Source organism: Adelges cooleyi, unplaced genomic scaffold, assembly GCF_023614345.1.
Source record: "Adelges cooleyi isolate 19-005CV unplaced genomic scaffold, UGA_ACOO_1.1 ACOO_flye_CR_arks_rails_tigmint_CR_PRNA_2, whole genome shotgun sequence".
Taxonomy (NCBI): domain Eukaryota; kingdom Metazoa; phylum Arthropoda; class Insecta; order Hemiptera; family Adelgidae; genus Adelges; species Adelges cooleyi.
In genome coordinates, this window is record NW_026095860.1 from 602,319 (window position 1) to 622,946 (window position 20,628).

General features: G+C 28.0%; 1 protein-coding gene across 1 annotated transcript; it reads left to right on the plus strand.

Moving 5' to 3' along the window:
* The first annotated feature begins 12,111 nt into the window (after window positions 1-12,111).
* On the plus strand, window positions 12,112-17,679 carry LOC126833234 (zinc finger protein OZF-like). Its single transcript, XM_050564437.1, has 5 exons — window positions 12,112-12,376; window positions 13,568-13,747; window positions 14,994-15,173; window positions 16,133-16,336; window positions 16,549-17,679. The coding sequence occupies exons 2-5, from the start codon at window positions 13,587-13,589 to the stop codon at window positions 17,462-17,464; spliced, it is 1,461 nt and encodes a 486-aa protein (XP_050420394.1). The 5' UTR covers window positions 12,112-12,376; window positions 13,568-13,586; the 3' UTR covers window positions 17,465-17,679.
* Window positions 17,680-20,628: the final 2,949 nt, after the last annotated feature.

The following is a 20,628-nucleotide window of genomic DNA, read 5'->3' on the forward strand; positions in this document are numbered from 1 at the left end:
TACTCGTATATAAAAGTAATGTTTTTTTTTGTGTGTTTATTGTCTATTTGGAAAATATAAATTAAAGCCAAGAATAAGCTTAAAATAATCAAATTGGTGTAAATCTGTAATGGGAGAAATAATTCTAGAATAAGATTATTAGACAAAATTATAAATAAATGTATAATTTTTATTTGAGGACTTGCCGTGATAGATCTATATGGAAAGCTTAAAATGTATCTGTTTTACAATTATATTAGTGGCTTTTTTGGAGGGTCGGCGCACTCGAGTAGGAGTTTTATCATTAAGATTTGTTTTTATACTGGTTTAATAGAATGAAATAACCAGTTGTTTATAATATCATATTGATAGTTGTCGCAATAATAATATAAAGCACTAGATTGTGCGCAAAATGCTAACATAACTGTAAGGTACACCCACTTATTATTTTTTACCTTGTTATTTTACCATCAACCATATCAAAGCAGTTTCTACACATTTGGAGACTTTTAAACTGGTTAATAACTGACAGTAAAAGTTATTCTCACAATAGCTATAATGTAACACTACTAAAACAATTTACATTTACTCGAAAAAAATACGCCATGGCGCATATCAAGGTTAAAGTTTGAAAATTATTACCGGCAATGATTTTAAAACAGGTGTTTAACCACAGAATTTGAAGATCGTAAATTTAATAAAAGCTATGTAAATGTGTACATAAATATAATAACTAAAAATATATAAAGTTAATCAAACAGTATCAGCATCGACTGTTGCGTTACACATTTATACCTTCAAAAATAATTATGAAATGAATATATACTAGGGTGTCCCTTAGTTTGTCCTAAGCTGTTCTAGTGAGTAAGAAAAGGCCATAAAAGTTTCACTGATCCAACTCAATATTTACCCGTACCTTTATGACGGTGAAGTTTCCTATTTAAATACACGCAGAATTATTGAAACTTTTGTTCAATATTTTCGAAAGATAAAAATAAATCTTTAAAATATTGGACCAACTTAAGTCATTTGTGTATGTCACGTACGTTCAACGAAAAATTCAATTATTATTTTTTTTAAAACTTGCATGGATGTATTAATGTAAATTTTTGTAGTCAAAATGTACATTTTTTCATATTTCACTCTTTTAACAAATCAAAATAGCAAAAAATGTTTCGTTGTAGCATTACCCAAGGCTTAAGTACTGAAAAGGCAGTACTGTGGAACAAGTATTTAGAGGCGGCGGAGGGCTCAGGTCTATATTGTAATTATTCATTTTTTTTTAGGTTTTTCTTAATAACTAAAAGGTTTGACTACAGATTTTTGAGAACTGTATATATAATAGGGCCATTCTAAACCTAGTTATACATTTTTTGGTTAGGTCGGTAGTTGAAGTGCGTTTGAGTAACGCGTGCAAATAATAAATATACACTACATTTATTTTGGTCTTAAATTTTAAACGTTTATAACTTAAAAAATGATTATTTAATACTACTTGTCGACCAGCCAACATGTTTAGTACATTGTTCTCGATTTAAAATGTTAATAAATTAATGTATACGTTACCATTTAATTTTCAAAAGTTGAAAGTACTCTACCAAAACGATACAAATTTCAATATTGTTTAATTTTGTATAATAACATTAAAATAAATGTCTCAAAAAAAAAAAATCACAAAATACAATATTGTAGTTATTTTTAAAGAAATCCAGTGTCATACGCTAAATGGATCACCCTGTACTATGAAATATTGGAAAGTGTATAATTTCATGGGCATCATTATAAATTATATAAAATATCGGTACATTTTTTTAAAATTTTGAGTTGTAAAAATATTTTTTTACAATGCCATGGTAATATGTAGGACGTAGGTAATTTGACCTTATAACAATAAGCTTAGACGTACTTGTCTTCCAAGTGGATGATAAAAAAAGTTTTAACCGTTTTACAACCAAAAAGTGTCTGCATTTAACCGATTTTAGGTGTTGAAATATATACCTTTTTTTTGGGGGGGGGGTTGTTACAAATACTTTTATTACAGCACAAAGAAAATATGTAAGAGTTAAGTAATTATAATCTAACAACAATAAGTCTAAAAGATACGTATGATCAAAGTGGTCGATAAAAGAATTTCAATCGTTTCACAACATGTTTTATATTTTTTGTTCATTGCATTGGTTTGTAATCAAATCGTTAGAACTACCACTTCGTTGTTAATTCGTAGATTAGATTTAGTCCAGGTGTTCTAAACAACTACCTCAAAATATATAACCATTATTTTTATTTCTTATTAAGTCCGAATAAGTAATACAAATCATGTTATACCTACACAGTACTCAACGCAGGTTTCACTAGCTGTGCCTAACAAAATGTTTGATTTTTACAAAATAATGCACATTCATTTAATTTCATTTCAATGCTAATTATATTTAATCTAAAACGATGACCAGACCTAAATTATTATATAACCCCGAATTAATTGATTTGACGGCTTATCGGATTGGTTAGGATAAAGTAAATGTGTAAAATTAAAATCTTAATCAATCTCAGCAAGTAGCTACCGTGCCTATTTAACCCATTACCAAATTATAATATATTACTTTACAAATTATGAATAATAACAAAATTATTACTAGAGCTGGAGATAAAACAAACGGTCAAACCTCGTTGGTTTACCATTTTTTTTTTTTAAAGACATTACTAGCTTGTATTACATCGTTAATTGCTGTTTAATTGCAATTAGTCACTAAAATAAAAAGATTGAATAAACAGCGGGGAAATAACCTGACCTAACCGTAATTTCGTTATAACGTATTTGCTCACTCGGTGTATAATATAGGCCTAGTTAGGCCACCGATTTCTTTGTTTTCGTCGATATTTGTATTAATACCATTTTTTCCCCTCGTTTACATTAACGACGCAATATTCGATAGAAGATAAACACATGTTGTAAATCGTGTCAACATTTATTTATTTCGCAACGCTTTTTTTCGTCGAGAAATAAAGTAAGTAGGTATATCTGAACACTGTTTACCGCTTTTTCCGCAATTTTCTGCGCCGCCACCTTTCTATAGTAAAAACGTCTATTAAAACGCAAACTTCTTCTTTTGTTAATTTTCAATTTTTAAAACCGATTTCCATTGTTTCCAGCTCTATATTCTTCCTTCGTCTCCACTATCCGGTTATATTATTATTATCCTTGGCCATAAGGGAGAAAAAATTACAACTCCCTTAAAATATCGTTTTATGATAGAAACCAAAAATGATTTACATATGGTTGTTTTTTCACAATTTTAGGAAATCGCCAATAAGTCATCTGGGTCATGAAATTCTAACAACTCTGTACAAGTCGACGTTTTATAACGCAAGCTCAATATAGGTATTTAAATAATGTTTACCTAAAAGGTCATGAATAATTTTACTATTTTATTTTTATATTCATTTAAACACTTTTGAAAACAATATATGGTTTTATTATTATTATTACTTTTCCAAAAAATTATATATTTAGTTTCTTACACGAAAAAAAAATTTAAGTGTTATTCATTGAAATAAGAAGAAAAGATATTATTTTTATGTGATGTTTTGTAGGCTTGTTCAAACAGTTACCTGATAGTCATAGGTACACCATTGGCACTAAATAAGAATTTTATCCAAAACAAAAACTATGTCGTTAGAATTGACCTAGATATACTATTTTAAGTGTCTAAAATTTAAACAAAAATCATTAATAATTTCTATTATTAACGATAGTCCTTCAGCCTATTTCTCAAATTGCTAATAACAACATAGATATTTATACAAAACTTGTTTTTTTACTGGATATATCTATAATATTTTTTTTTATTCTATCTAGAACGATTTTTTCTCAACGTTTGCAGAACTCTTCACCGCAGAGGCCCAAATTTAGGTTTCCAATTAAAGTATTGTGTGTTAAAACATAATTATTTATCATTGTTTTTGGCGTTTTATTTTTCTCGGGTTCGTATCGAAGTGAACAACATATGAGTAATAGCCCACACAAAAACACTTTTTTAAATCAATACACAACCACAATAACAATTTTACAAACTTGGAATTTAGCTCACGATAGCATGTTGAAAAACAATATGAAATCAAAGTACTTTTCAAATTAAAAATGTAGGATTAATTTTCGTACTCTGAATTGTTTTTACATAAATCTTATTTAAGCCAACCCAATACCAATGTGGTTGTGGCCAGCCAGATTATGTTTTTCCACAACTCTCGCTCTCTCACTACATGTACAATATAATATACATATATACCTGGACTCACTAGTAACTCGCTCTTCACCTGGTCACCACATTTAAAAGAACAACACAAAGCACTCAACTATCGACTAGATATGCTTCGACCTCTGTTAAACTCAAAAATACCAATAAAAAACATGCTCCTTCTTTACACTACCCTTTTGAACCCAATATAAACTATTGGTATTATTATCTGGTGATCAGCAAAACCTTCAAACACCAAAACAATTAATATGCCTCTAAATAATCGCAAAGGGCCTTTTGGTATGATCAAATTGTTTAACTCCATTCCGGCCTCTAAGACGACTTAAAAGAAACTGGCCCAGAACTGGCTCAAGAACTACTAAAATTAATGGTTTTGTTATCTTATTTGGTGTCTCAACTTTGAGATTCCTTATTTATGTTATTCACTGACAGTTTTGCATTCTTTATATTTAAATAAATTCTTTATAAGGTTAAACTATTTAATCTTTCTGATGACATAGTTGATTATATTTAGGCTTTAAGTGTCAAAAGTCGATAGACCTTAGGGTAATATCAAAAAAGTTAAATGTTTGGTAATTTCATAATGTTGTAGAATAACATTTTGAACCGAGGTTGCACCGATGAAAAAAGCCAGAATAACAAGTCATTGTATGGGTAAGAAATACGTTATATTGATACACATGTGCTACATGCGCAAGGGACATGATAAAAAAATAAAGAAGAAAACCAGTTGCCTATGGTTTTCTAGTTTATCGTGCGTGTCAAGTTCACGCTTCGAGTATATTATAGCGAACACGCCAATGAGTTTTTATCATTATTACATTTGTGCACCGTTGAAGAAACCAAATAACAAATCGTTGTAAAACAAATAACTTAGTACACGCCGTATTCTAAAACTTATTTCCCAAACCTGTTATTTTGATATCTGCTATAAATCAAACTATATATTAGGAATAGCGTTTATCGGATAATAAATACGATTTTATTGAATTTTGATGTTTTACTGGACGTATCCAAAACTAAAACAATAGGGCGTTTAAAAAAAATGTTGCCCATAAGATACTTTGTTCTCATCAAACTATGAGAAAATCAAGTTTTTGTACATTGTGCGGTTTTGTTCCTAATGTTTACACAAATAAAAATGTAGTAGTTGTCAACTGATTTCAAAGACTCTACCTACATATATTCATTTTGGCTTTTCCGTTAGACTGCAATTCAAACTTTATAACACAAAAAAAATAGTCCCGAAAAAACGTTTAGAAAATTGTTGTTCTAAAAGTTTTCTATTGAATCAACAACACAGTCATGTCATGTTAAACAAATAGTCCACTCTTTGGTGGAATTTTTTTGCGAAGTGAACTGTAGTGTGAATTTCGTTGACATTTGTAAATATAGTAAAAACATGGTTGAGCTAAAACCTTTTACCATAAAACTGCCGGTTATTGAGCATAAGAATCATTGTGTAGTAGATTTCAGATAAAGTTTTTAGCCTTATTGAAAACGAAAAAAATATTAATATAATAATTATGAATATGAAGATTTTCATTTTATTGTGTCTAACATTTTTTACTCCATTAGTCAACTCTATCACAGAACAGGAAAAAGTGGTATGTATAGTTTTTTCCAACAATTACTTGTACATATTTTGTAAATCATTTGTATTAAATTACGTACAATAAACTAAACGTTTAAACATGTATGGTATTCCACTATTGTTAAATCCTATTTTAATTTCTCAATTTTTTAGTATTCACTTCCTTGTCTTTTTAAGTAAATGAAATAATTATTCAAAAATTTACATCCACAGTAACCTGGAAAAAAAGCGGATAGGCTCAAATATTTTTACAGAATTAAAATCCTATCACCCGAAGTAGGCGTAATAATGTCAGGTCTTTATGTCTAAATTGGTTTCATGTACTAACAAAATTATTTTATGTCGTAAAAAAAATTGTATACTTCAAAAGTAATACTATGAAGTTCATACAAATTACAAATGAACCTGGCGACAAATTGATATGGTCGAAATTTATTCACAGTCTACAGGAATTGTTAATAATAAGAGTTATTTCCCATAAATAAAATGACAATATTTGACAAGCATTGATCTAATAGCCATTTTTCATATGCCTACTAATTTCAAGATGAACATATGTTATAATTTTCTAATTATAATACTTCTAAAGTTATTTTTCTCCGAGTTATGACGAAAATTTGATAAAAAATTACTTTTGTCTTTTTCCGGCGTATCTATTGGACGAATTGAGGTTTTTTTTTTAAACGAAGCTTACTATTTTTTCTGTGGGGGCTAAAAAGCCGATTTTTTATTTTGCGATTAAAAAAGTAAAAATAAAAATGCTCATAAATGTTTTTTGAAAAAAAAAATTAAAAATCTGTCTCTTAGCCCCCATAGAGAAGATGTTAAACTATAAAACAATAAAAAAACTATTGAAATCGGTTCGGTAGACACTTCAGAAAGTGACTCCGCGTTTTAGTCTTTATTTGTAAAAAAAAATTGATGCTTTCCGTTTTTCTTAATGAACAAAAATTATACTTTTATTTATAATTTTTTTTTTTTTTAGTTACCTAAGTAATTTTTTCTACTTGACATTAAATCCTAATTTAGATTTTTGATAATTATAATTTAACAATTATTTTTATTGCGTATGTATTTCATTTAAATCAATTGGTTAAATTCTGAAAAATATATTTGTTTCATTTTGGAGATACAATTTTTTTTTAGTTGGCGAATAAAAAACGATATTTATATGGAATTTCATCCGAACCATGTTCGTAAACCTCAATCATAAACGAGTTTTAGTCATACAAATGTTGTTTTAAAGTTAATAGCTAATTTAATTGTGTATAATATTAAAATTAGTTCACGGGTAAAGAGTAAAGTTCATCTTGATTAACTGAATAATGGAAAAACTTTTTTTTTTCGTGAATTTATCTAATTATACATTTATTGGAATTATGCAGTTCTCTGGCTTGTATCACGTTAATGATTGGTCGATTTATGTTGATCTATAGTTTAAGCGAATTTAAATAGTATTATCAGTTTTTTATGTAACCAGTAACGATGTGTAATGATATTAGTGTAATTAAATTTCAGTAGAGATTTTAAAAGATATCAATCCTGACCACACTTATACAGTCCAAGAGAGTGGCATAACACTAAGAGAGTTTCTTTATTATGTGGGTGAACTGACAGGTATCAGAGATGTTGCGGTAGTTGCGGCAGGGCAACATTTAGGTCCCAGACCGGGCAGAATAGTGCCATATAATGGTAAACATTAATTTTACTTCGTTTAATAATAATTTTTAAGAAACGTTTTATATGGAGTTGACGTAAAATAGAAATGGTATTGTTGTTGTAAAAAGTCCTCGCATTTAACATTTTTTAGTCAGTTGTGCGGTGTATAACTGCTGTTTGTATTCTAACAATTTATATAAATTTATCTATAGTTTTTAAGCTAATGAAAGTTTTTTTTTCAGAACTTATAGGAATAGATGACTTTTATGAGTTAATAACAATTATCTGTCAAAAACTTTATCCAGCAATAAAATATGTAGATGTATTCGTACGTATTGTAACGATTGCAATAGCCCAAAGAAAAACTTCAGAATAATGAAATAAGATTCATTTAAATCTTTGTTAAATTGTGAAATGTTAATTTTCAACTTTATTAAATGCGTTTAAAACATACTACTATTTTTGTTTATAATATACTTATTTATTTGAATATAACGTTCACCAATGGTAATAAGTACAGTACAAGTTAAAAAACGACAATTTAGGACATAATATACCTAATCAGCTGGTAATAATTGTTGTTCAGGGCTCGCTTTCAAATCTCCAAAAAAAATTCTAAATCATTTACAAACAACAACGGTGATAAATACCCAGCCCTAGCAACTCTCAATGTGATATCTATTCCTATTGAGTGTACCGTTTAATTTAAATTCGTGCAAAACAATCAACTTGTGGATAAGGAAAAAGAAACAGTAAATTAGAATAAAAAAAGGTACTTTATTGATTCACAAGTTTTAAATGATCACCTCCTTCCCTTTGATCCTAAAAAAATACCCTTAAATATAATACCACTGAAGTACAGTGATAGGGCATAAGATAACATCATAAAACGTTTCATTCAGAAGATATAAGCATCTTTTCTTAAATTTCTATTGTTAGACATAGGTAAAAGACTTAAAGTGTACTAATTATACAATTTCATATACTATGTATAGACGAAAATGGTAAAATGTCAGTTGTAACATGTTAAACATTATTTTTTACATTTAATTCAACTTTTTTAAATAAAAACTCAAAACCAAAAGGTTTGATCCATCAAGCTGTTTTTGCAAGGCATATATATATTTTTTTAAGTTGAAAAATAATAATATTAAACCTTTATGTCTTTTGTCAATAGTTCCCAACACTTTGAAATTTGTCTCATTCTGTAGATGTTTAAACGAATTTTCATGTTTATTTATTTTGGCTAAAAGATGTATTAAATCTTTTACACCAGTCTTACTCCAAAATATGGTAGTTTAAATGTGGTAGTTTCACAACCACAAAGCCATTTGAACTTTTGATAAAGCCCAGTATTAAAATGACGAGTGTATTCATTTTGTCCTTTTTTAGTTAAATAGGGTAAACTTGGTACGGGTCTACCTAAATTTTTTATTTCTACTTTTTTTCCTAATGAAAGAAATTAAAATTTTTATTTTAAAATATTTTGCACGGAATTCGTATCATATTATAGTAAAATACTACTTATAACAAAAAACTAAACGTCAGTAATACGTTAATTAATTATAATTAAAATTAAAATACTAAATAATATAGTCACCGTTTTCCTCTGTTGTCCGTACGCAATCGTATTTCATGATAAAATGAAGACACTTATCAACAACATCGCACATAATAGTTTATACGGCCGCCGCCGTCGATAATATGATATTATATTTATAGGATAAATATACTACGAAAATAATAACAAAGTATTCCTTAACATAAAATATCAAATCAATTATATTATTTCTACTATTTCGTTATTTCTGTAAGAGGTGCGGCCGACCATCGCACGTAGCCACTGATTATAGTGTTAAAGTCGAATTAAACGTTGCTATGGTTTTTGGATGCATATTTTTTTTTATGAGATTGTGTATACAACGGGTGACTGTTTGAACAAGTACACTAAAACAACAACAAAGTACGTTTTTTCTTATTTCAATTGATAGTTATAGACAAATAAATGGCACGACTTACAATATGTTTTGAGAACGTTCCAGTGCTAGAAAATAAATACACAGTTACCTACTGAACACAATAATAACGATGATAAAGCTGTTTGAGCTGCTTCTACAGAATAATATTTTCGTTCATTCAAAACTAATTGTAATTGATAAGAAAGCATCTTGGTGTATATAAGACGTGACCGTCCACGAATATCCCTTGACTAAACTAACCTCAATTTCCTCATTCCCGTGTATAAATTGATTCCTTTATCCGAAGACCTTTCTCGTTACCGTGTCAGTCATTTTCCTAATACTGTGCTACACTAGGGTCCATTAGGTTGCCTATCAGCAAAGTTGGAAGGCGCTATTAAGAGTGTTTTAGGCCGCCATATCCGCAAATTCGTTGGGTGTCGACATACTATCCTTCAACTAAATTATACTTATTTAAGCAAATATCGAATATACGTTTATCGTACACAAGGCTATAGAATTAATTTAATGATTCAATGAGAATTAAATAATAATAATCATCATAGTAGTGGTGATACATTAGTTTACAATGTACAATACAATCTTTATGTCTATGTGAAATTTTAAAACCAATTAAATACTAAAGAATAATTGAACAATTGCATGAGTTTTATTAAATTTTAATAAAAAATAACTTAAGTAGGTACATACATACTATATAACATATAAAAACCGATAGTATATTAATATCAATTTATTTTGTTTACAATATTTCGAATCAACATTCTATAATACAGGTATTACAGTTTGTGTCAATCCATTAGAATCACGTTTTATTGATATTTAATTATTTGTTTAGACAAGTACATTTATGTAAAGTTAAGTTAAAGTACAAAACTGGATATTTTATATAAAAAAACAGAACAATGGGGCCAACTCAGAAATGTATTAACACTACTAAATTCGAAAAGGATTGGACAACGTACTTAAACATATTATAGCAGTACTAATTACAACTTTGTTAGTAATAAAATAATAAAATGTTAATAAATTATTAGATATGTCTTAGAGTGAAAATCCCTCGCAGATCCGCATCCAAGCTTAAAAAAATTTACTAGGTATTGCAAAATCAATACCTACCTTTACAGTTCTCTTTTAAGTTATACCTTATATATAATAAAAAATCACAATGTTTGATAATAATTAAAAAATATTGTATAAATAAATAAAGTTCAAACTTGCCGATGCATGATAATGTATTTATTTTGCAACAACGAAGTATACATTGATTCATTATTATAAAACAATTTTAATTTGATATTTAAATAAAACAAATGAAAAATTCCGAAATCAGGTATTATTATATTACTACTTTCCGTGATATTATTTCTTCTATGGGATACCCAACAAATCACTTTATGTCTCCTTAGCGATATCGACCCACAGATCTCTCTCTACTATCAGTTCATTTCTTTATAGGCCTATGTGCTTGATTTTTTTTATTTTTACATCTATTTCTAATCTGCACGTAGGTGTTTGGAGCAAGTTGACGGTAAATATCGAAACTGCAATTGAGTTGCAACTGTTGCTGTCGACTTCACTGCAGTTGGGTAAAATTTAAAATACAGGTTTGTCATTAGTAAACCAATCCAAGAACCAACTTTGGTAGGGACGATTTTTCTCTCGAATATTTTCAATTACCTCTCCTAAACAGTAACGCAACATAAACGTTGTTCAGATATAAATGTTTTCTGTCCTGTTGTGAGATACTGTACGCTGTTCTCGTGTGGTGAGTTTTCCAAAAAATTCTGATATACTTTTTTTTTTTTTTGTCAACGACCGAGCACATAACCAATGCATTTCGGGAACAACAATATAGAGCAGATGAGCTGTTATACACTGTCTCACCAGAGAATGGTACTGCGCTGAATCCAAACTGTGTCTCTCCTGTCTACGCAGGCGCATACAAGAGCAACGTGATTTTGTTTCTGCACAGTTCTCCCGTAAGACTAAGTATAATTGTATGATTATAGTTGTTTGCAATATCCAAACTTAAATAATTTTTTAATAAATAACGACAATTTTATAGCTTTTCCTCCAGCTTAATTCTCAAAATGCCAATAACTACATAAATATTTGATTTCAAAATATGATACCCGTTTTTTACCAAATAATTAATCAAAAAACGTCTAATACAGGTATAATATATACAGGATGGTCCACAAAGATTTGACAAATGAAGTAACTTTTGTTCTGGTGAATATTTTTGAGATTTTTTTTTTTAATAATTTATACTCATTTGCGCTATAAGCACCGTGGTTTTTATTGCACTACCTGTTTTACTTTTTTAATAGTTTTTTACATCTTTTTTTCAAGATAGCCGTTTTATTCTAAATAATTTTTAAAAAAGAATTGGTGAAACAAATTTATATTTTTATTCATCCGTTCAAAAGTTATATTCATTTGAAAGCGAGGATGACTCGTGGCGAGTGGTGGAGTGCGGTAGAGTAAACCGCGCAGATAACTTGTTATCACAAATAACGTGATATACACTATCACAAATCTGCTTAGAAAATGTCAGCGTTGTCGTTTGGTTGCATTAAAATCACAATAATTATTTACCTATTATTATTAAATTCAAGTCTGGTTTTCGTTAATATATGAGATTTCTATTTTACTCTCTCCTTTCTGTGAACTAGTTAAATTATACTTAGCGTCATAGTAACAGTTTGTATTCATTATTGTTGCTACGGATCCGATTCGTGAGATTCGCTAGATTTTAATCACGATAACTTAGTTGAATTCTATGATAAATATTGTGTCGTGTTTCGATAATATTTTCTTTCAATTTGCGTTACATTTGAGTTTCAACTTGCCGTTAATTATTTTTCTAAATTTGTCAACGTTCTGAGTTCCGGGTTCTACGTTGTGTGAGTACCTATTGTTTTACCTATTGTTTTTATTTACGCTATTGCCCAGTTTTCTGTCTTCCATTTACCAAAAATATTGCTTGTGAATAAATAAAATAATAATTTATTGGTTTTTGTTATTACTTGTTATTTACTCGGTCGAGCGATACGGGTTTAACGCCACTTTAAATGTATCTAGTCGGCAAAATGGTCTAACGTCTTGCTTTAATCTTTATTAGTATTACTATTGTTTTTATTACTATACTCACCAAAATTGGGCTCATAACAGTTATTTTACGATTAATACAAGCAAAAGGACTAGAAACTAAGATACAAATAAGAAAGGTACAAATTACATATTAATAAGATATTTCAACCTAGTTAAATCACCATAAAAATATCAAAACTTTTTATTGAATTACCTGTAACTAACATTCTATTGATCGGAAAGAATAAACTTTAGTTTTGCCGGTATGTAGCTGAGTAAAACGTTTGTGACAAACGGGCATTTATTTGAGGGACGTTTAAAGGTATTTGTTTAAGTAAGTCAGAGCACTCAATTTATGAATTCAACCAAATTTAAACTAAAACAACCAAGATGCATCATGTAAAATTTCCTTCTTTTTTCAAGTGTCTCAAGTACCATAATGACTCATTAGTTATTCAAGAGTTTACCAATTTTGTTTGGTTTAAATGCATGTACTCGCAAAAACCTATTTTCCACGCATTCTATTTTATTTGATTATCTACCTTGATATGGGCTCCAAATTACTGAACCGTATTCCAGTATAAAACGTACTAGAGTAAAGTTAAATATTTTAATACAATCAGATTCTTAAATTCCGAACAATTGCGCCTTATAAAACCCAATAAACAAAGAGATTTATTACACATTATATTTATGTGTTGGTTAAAAGATTGTGTTAGCTTCTTACCTACAAGTCATATTTTAGTTTTGTATTATTCAATTAATTTAAGTAAATTAAAATTTAGTTTTAAATGTTTAAAAAAAACAATAGTATACCACTCAAAACTTTTAATTTTCAAATAATGTAAACTAAATTATTCTTTATTATATCATTATTATTAAAACCTATATTTGTTACTAAACAAAATAGTTAAAATTATGTAATTAAGTCGTCTTATTAAACCTCAATAAAAATATATGTCACAGAAATATAACTGTCAACTAATGTTACATGTCAATTATAGAGTTTGGAAGCTGTATAATATGTTAAAAATTAAAGAAGAAAATGATAAAACTGAAGAACATTCTTTTGAAAATTCGTTTGAAGTCATTGAACCTAAACCGTTAGATGTACAGTTCATAAAGAATGAAATTTCTACAATAGAGGAGTATTTGGTAAAGAATGAAGTCGACAAAACTTATAAGTAAGGCGATTTTTATAACCATTTTTTTTTATCCTTAATAAACTATTTAGCTTTTGTTATTATGTCGTCCTCTGTAATTTAAATAAAAAATGTAATTAATGATGTCCTAATACATTTTCAAAATAGTATTAACGGTATTATTTAAACAATTATCTTTGACGTTATAAGAAGTAAAGAGAAATATTAACTTTTCTTGAGTAACTTAATCCACTTATCTTTACCTTATTCTATACTTAGCTTTTTTTGAGATATTATAAATGATTAAGGTTTATATTATATAAAACATTAGACTTTATTTAAAACTTGTTATCGATCAGTCAAATTTTTCAATAAAATATATACTCTTTTAAAAATAATTGTTTGGTAAATACTATTTTATAAGTTATATATATAATACATCAGTGATTTTTATTTTTATCTCTATAAAAATGAAACTGTTTATTTTATAATAATCATAAAGAAATCCAAAATTTAAAGCGTATTTATATATATTGACTCTCCTTTTAGCTAATAGACCTTTTATGCTTACAAAACAGGCAAAGTTATTGATCTGTTTATAGATAAAAGTCTGAACATACAGGTAAATAAAAATTTGGGCTTTGTAAGTTACTGAGTTGATGAGCATAATAACGTACCCAACAATAAACATGAAACTGACGAATTAGTGAATGAAACACAGTTTGAAACCAAAATATATGAATTCAGCTGTTGGAAACTGATCATGTACATCTAATTTATTTATTAATATTAAAAAAAAACCTATCACTTATTTAGCTATTGAAGTATAAAATCTCATGTATCCTAAAAGATAGGTACTATGCTTCGTACACCGGAGTCCAGTGATACGGGATGAACGCCACTTTAAATTAATCTAGTCGGCAAAATGGTCTATCGTCTACCTTTAATCTTTATGGTGTTAACTTTTTACCTACAAGTCATTCTTGTAGTTTTGTGTTATTCATCTAATTTAAGTAAATTAAAATTAAGTTTTAATGTTTAAAAAAAACAAAGTATACCACTTAAATTTGGTCGGTTTTTATTTTTCGGTCAATGTAAACTAAATTATTCTTTATTTATTTGTATTTTATTCAAGCTTGGGAAATTTAGGACATTAGCTGTCTGTATTATATTATTATTATTACAAATATTTGTTACAAAATAAAATAGTTAAAATTGTGTAATTAAGTCTCTTCCTATTAAATTTCTATGGCACAGAAATACAACTAACATTAAATGTCCATTATAGAGTTTTCAAGCGGTATAATGTGTTGAAAATTAAACATGAAAACGATGAAACAGAAGAACACTCCTTTGAAAATACGTTTGAAGTCATTGAACCCAAACCGTTAGATGTGCAGTTCAAAAAAAATGAAATTTCTACAACAGGGGAGTATTTGGTAAAGAATGAAGTCGTCAATACTTATGAGTAAGGCTATTTTTATAACCATTTTTTTCCCTTAAATAAAATTATTAATCTTTTGTTATTATGTCGTCTTCCTCTTTAAACCCGTCGTTGGTATCAATGTTAGCGTTTCGCTGACATTTAACTTATATTAGGAACCACTTTTTCATATAATAAAAGATTGTTTTAAAACTACATCTACTTCTTATCAAAATAATGTTAAAGTATGATTACCGGTCAAAGTCTACAGTACCGCATTATGTAAGCGTATGTTTGCACAAGACTTACCGTGTTATATATTATATAAATATATAGAAAATATTTATACATTTTTTTTTATTCTATTATAAAATAGACAAAAAATGCGAACAAGGTTCATTTTTTATTATAAAAACTTTATATTAACAGTTTAAAAAATATATATTATAATAAGTATTGGAGTTTGTTTAATTTTTATAAAATACCTTTTTTTTACAATCAAAAATTATGTTAAGTTAAATACAAAATTTTATTAAAATCTTACCATTTTCTTTTATTTATAAAATGATTATTCTTCGACATTTAGGTCATTAGCCATTAACTAACATTTATTGAATATAACTAGATAAACACTTTTACCTCAGTTGCACTACTCTAAGTTCATTAAATAGTTCACAGAAACAAAAAACAACAATGACAGCATGATGCCAACACGATACCAATCAGGTTTGAAATCATAACGATACCTATGATGGGATAAAGATTTTATGTGTATAACGTACAGAAATAAATTAGAATATGAACAATATTCGGCTCACCAAAATCTAATACATTTCTTTATATTGGTTTTACATAAAACTTTGATAATCTAATCGTTTTATCCTCCTTTTAGCTAATACACCTTCTGTCTTCTATGCACACACAACAAACCAATTTAGTGGTCTATTTTTAGATAATATCTTGCACAAAAAGTAATTTAATAGTTTGGGTTTTATTAATTACAGAGTTGATGAGCGTTATAACATATCCAACATTAAACATGAAACTGACGAATTGGTGGACGAATCACAGCCAGACATAATTTGCAACGTGTGTTTACAATCGTTTACTTCTGAAAGGAATATGAACCGTCATATAACATCATCACACGATGGCATTTCTAATACCGAGGTGTATTTGATAAAGAAAGAAATCGGAAATACTTATGGGTAAGATATTTTAAATGTTGCAAAAAAAAATGTTATTTGTTTTGAGTTAATAGTAGATATTTGTGTTTGATCTAAAATCAATAAAATTAATTCTTAAAAACTATGCGTGTTTGATGCGTTGTACATTTAACATAGGTAATATTAATGCTTGCTGTATAACATCAAAATATATTGACTTTAGATAAATTTATTTTGTTTTTTACGTGTTTTAGTATTCATTTCCCGTGTAAAGCGACCGATACTTCAAATGATACAAAAACCATAGATTCCGAGGAAAATGTATACAAAATACGTCGGTTCGACTGCAATATATGTCAAAGAAGATTTAAAACCAAAAGTAATATAATCCGGCATATTGCGAAGTCCCATTCCACCACTTCCGTGGAAAAGAAAGCGCCTCAAAAAAATAAAGTCGATCATCGAAACAGCAGAACAAAAGGGTTTACTCGAAACAATGGTGGCCTATTTAATTGTGGCATTTGTTCAAAAATGTTATCATCAAAATCAAACCTGAGAAAACATTGGCGTATTCATACGGACGAGAAACCCTTTAAATGCAATGTCTGTGCAAAATCATTTGGTCACCAAACTTACCTCAAAACTCATAAAAGGATACATACCGGCGAGAAACCTTTTAAATGCGATGTCTGTGAAAAAACATTCGGTCAACAATCCACCCTCAAAACTCATGAAAGGATACACACCAGAGAGAAACCCTTTAAATGTAATATCTGTGAAAAAACATTTGGTCAACAGTCTACCCTCAAAACTCATGAAAGGATACATACCGGCGAGAAACCCTTTAAATGCCATGTCTGTGAGAAAACATTTAGTCAACAATCTGATCTCAAAAAACATGCACGTATACATACCGGGGAGAAACCCTTTGGATGCGATGTCTGTGAGAAAACATTTGGTCACCGGTCTACCCTCAAAATTCATGATAGGATACATACCAGAGAGAAACCCTTTCAATGCGATGTCTGTGAAAAAACATTTGGTCACCAGTCTTCCCTCAAAACTCACAAAAGGATACATACCGGCGAGAAACCATTTAAATGCGATGTCTGTGAAAAATGTTTTAGTACACAATCTCATCTCAAAACTCATAAACATACATATTGGTGAGGTACGATATAAATGCTTGGTCTGAGAAAAATCGTTTGGTCGCCAAGATAATCTCAAAAGGCATCAAGCAAAAGCACACGACTAAAGCCTTTACATACCTCATTTACCTTTCGTGACTATTTGGCAGTTTTAAAATAGTTTTGGTAACAATTTTTTATTATTTTGCTTTTCTATTTGACTTATAACAGACTAAATACATCTTTTAGTTCCATAATTTACACATGAAAAATAGTAGATGATATTGTTACTATTGTTATTTTATACTTACTGTTGTGGTTTTAAAGATAACTTATTATTAAGGTATATAAGTTTATATTTCTTAATTGGATTTTTATTTAAAATATGTATTTATTTATATCCAACTAATCATGGTATGCAAATAACGTTTTATTTTTAATTATTTTGTTATTTTTAATTTATTGTTTCCACTGTATTTGGAAACAATAAAGAAGTATTAAGTTAATTTATTTAAAAATTGATTTTTAATTTAAAATATTTATTCATTTTTATCCGACTAGTCAAGTTTATGAAAACTATTTTTAATTTTGTGTTTTCATCTGCATGAATATTTTTTAAATAAATTTTGCCACTTTTATATTAATTATGTTATTATATTGTTTCTATTATTTATTAAAATACTAAATAGTAAATTTGTTTTCGCTTGATTTAAAACAATAAAGTATTATGAATTTTCATAATGTTTTCAAAATATTCATTATCAATAACGTTGTTATCTATTTGCAATTTACTTAATTCAAAATATTATAGGTATACAATTTATTTTTATTTTTTAAGTAGGCACTACTAAGTAACAAAATTAGCTAAATCCCTAACTGAACAAAGTAAAAATTATGCACATAATACTCTGAAATCATAAGATATTCACAAAAAAACATTTTTATTTATACCGATACCAATAAATGTCATTCGGGAAAGTCGGAAAATTATACCTACTTCAATATTTATATTTATTATTAAATAATAAGTAAAAATAATTATTTTCAATATATTTAAATAGGAATATTATGTTAATTTCTAATACTTCCTTTACAAATAGTATTGTTTTCTAACCAAACCAGCATCGGCCAATCGAGATTTTAATAAATTATTAAGTGTAGATAATATACAAAGTAAATAAAATATATTCTTACTAGTCTCATATTTTTCAGTAATTTAGGAAATATCGGGGTCCTTATTAAAATTTTTAAGTATGAAACAAGCTTTAGCCTTTAGCCCCCATCCCGAAAATGACACTACATTGCGATACTAAAGTAGCGCAATAACTAAGCAACAAGATTATTGTTTATTCGTCTAGAACATATAATTAAGACTATTCTATCATCATAAATCGCAAGGAGAATATAGATCACAATCCAGGCGCCAGCAGGCTTGTGTTTTATCATTTTCGCCCTTTTTAATTAGACTGTAACTTCTTTTAATAAATCTAGCGGTTTGTTCTCAAGAAAACACCTAATGTTTGAAAGTAATTACAGTAGTGTCTATAATTTAAAATAAATCTTAAAATTATTAGTACTATCAATGATAATTATTGTTTTGTTAATCATAAATCGCAGTTACCGTATTTTGATCACAGGCTCCAACTAACACTTTGGAAATCATCAAGCTATTTTATTTGGTTTTAAGAATATTTCATCGAAAAAACTGAAATAGATACGATACCGTGTGTTTTAAATGAGTCTTTTTTTTTTTATAAATAAACTTTTCAAATAATTACTATAATATTGGAAATTTATAAGACTTATGTAAATGGATAAATTATAATATGAGTATAATAAACAATTCGCTTAAGCGTTGAAGTGTTCTACAACGATAGTAAAAACAAATAGTTGGATTAGACTAGATAATAAAATACAAATTTACTTATTCGGTGAATATTATACATATATTTTATTGGTGTATGTAATAGACATAATATAATTTATATGATAGGTAACAGAATATGTTATTTAGAGTACATTATTATTAGAAAAATCTGAAGGTTGAAACATAATAATTATGATAAACAAAAAAGGAAACATTTTACAATATACACGTATTAGTAAGCATATGTATTTTTAAAATGTGATACCGACCTTGGATACTGCAGCTTTGTTGTTATTGAGCTAAAAAAAAATTAAAATATAGTGTAAATAAATGATTTATTTATAAGCTTACACATGGATTATTAACAATCTTATGCATAAGACATTTTTTATACAAATTTTCAACTTTTTGAAAATATGTCCATTTTAAATAAAATCATAGGATTTACTTTGTTGTGATTATCCATTGTTTTAATTTCGAAATGATTGTGATTTTAAAAAATCAGACTATTATGTATAAAATAATCGTTTATAAAAAAATGTTAAGTATAATAGTCTAACATTCTCAGCATAATTGAAAATAATTTAAAAACAGCTAGTATGTTTGCAAAGCATAAAAACTGGTATTATCTTCCAATTCACAATCATTTGAAAAACAAATAATAAAAAAACCAGTACAGTGGGGTCGGGGAGATCACAGGTTTACAGGAATTTTTAAATCTGAAAGTGATAAAATCACTTTCGAAAAAACGCTTCGATGCAAATCGGTAGTTAGTATTTTCAAGCCAGTACAGTCCAAACCAAGTAAAGCAGTAAAGTAAGAAAGTTTTAAATTAAGGTTCTGTATTTACAAATGAGCATCAAAGCGTTTATTTGAAAGTGATTTTATTCAATTTTATCACTTTCATTTATAATAATTCCTGTAGACCCGTGACCTCTCCGTTTCCTCATTGCTATGATTACATTATGCCTATACTCTACTGTACTAGTCATCTCGGACAAAACTATGTTCACCATATAATATGTGTTATACAAAATGTTACGCACAAAATAATATTATATATAAATCATTTATACTAATTGTAATATTACAAAAATCTCTACACTATCTCTACAAAGTCTATACACGTTAAGCCTATAATTTTCGATAGTAATATAATATTGATATTGTCTACAAAAAGTTTAGTCATGTTTGTCTTGTAAATCTATTGTGGTTTATCGTAATATACAAGTTGACACCATATTTTACACTAGTCTACGTATGTAAAGATGTATATTATACCAAAGTATGTAAATATGTATATTATACCAAAGTATTATTATGTACTCAATTGTCAAGAA

What these genes read in the sequence shown, in the direction of transcription:
- LOC126833234 (XM_050564437.1), top strand. Translation starts at nt 13,587, where the DNA reads ATGTTAAAAATTAAAGAAGAAAATGATAAAACTGAAGAACATTCTTTT. An exon ending in GAAGTCGACAAAACTTATAA is followed by an intron (nt 13,748 to 14,993) that starts GTAAGGCGATTT and finishes TGTCCATTATAG; the next exon opens with AGTTTTCAAGCGGTATAATG. An exon ending in GAAATCGGAAATACTTATGG is followed by an intron (nt 16,337 to 16,548) that starts GTAAGATATTTT and finishes TACGTGTTTTAG; the next exon opens with TATTCATTTCCCGTGTAAAG.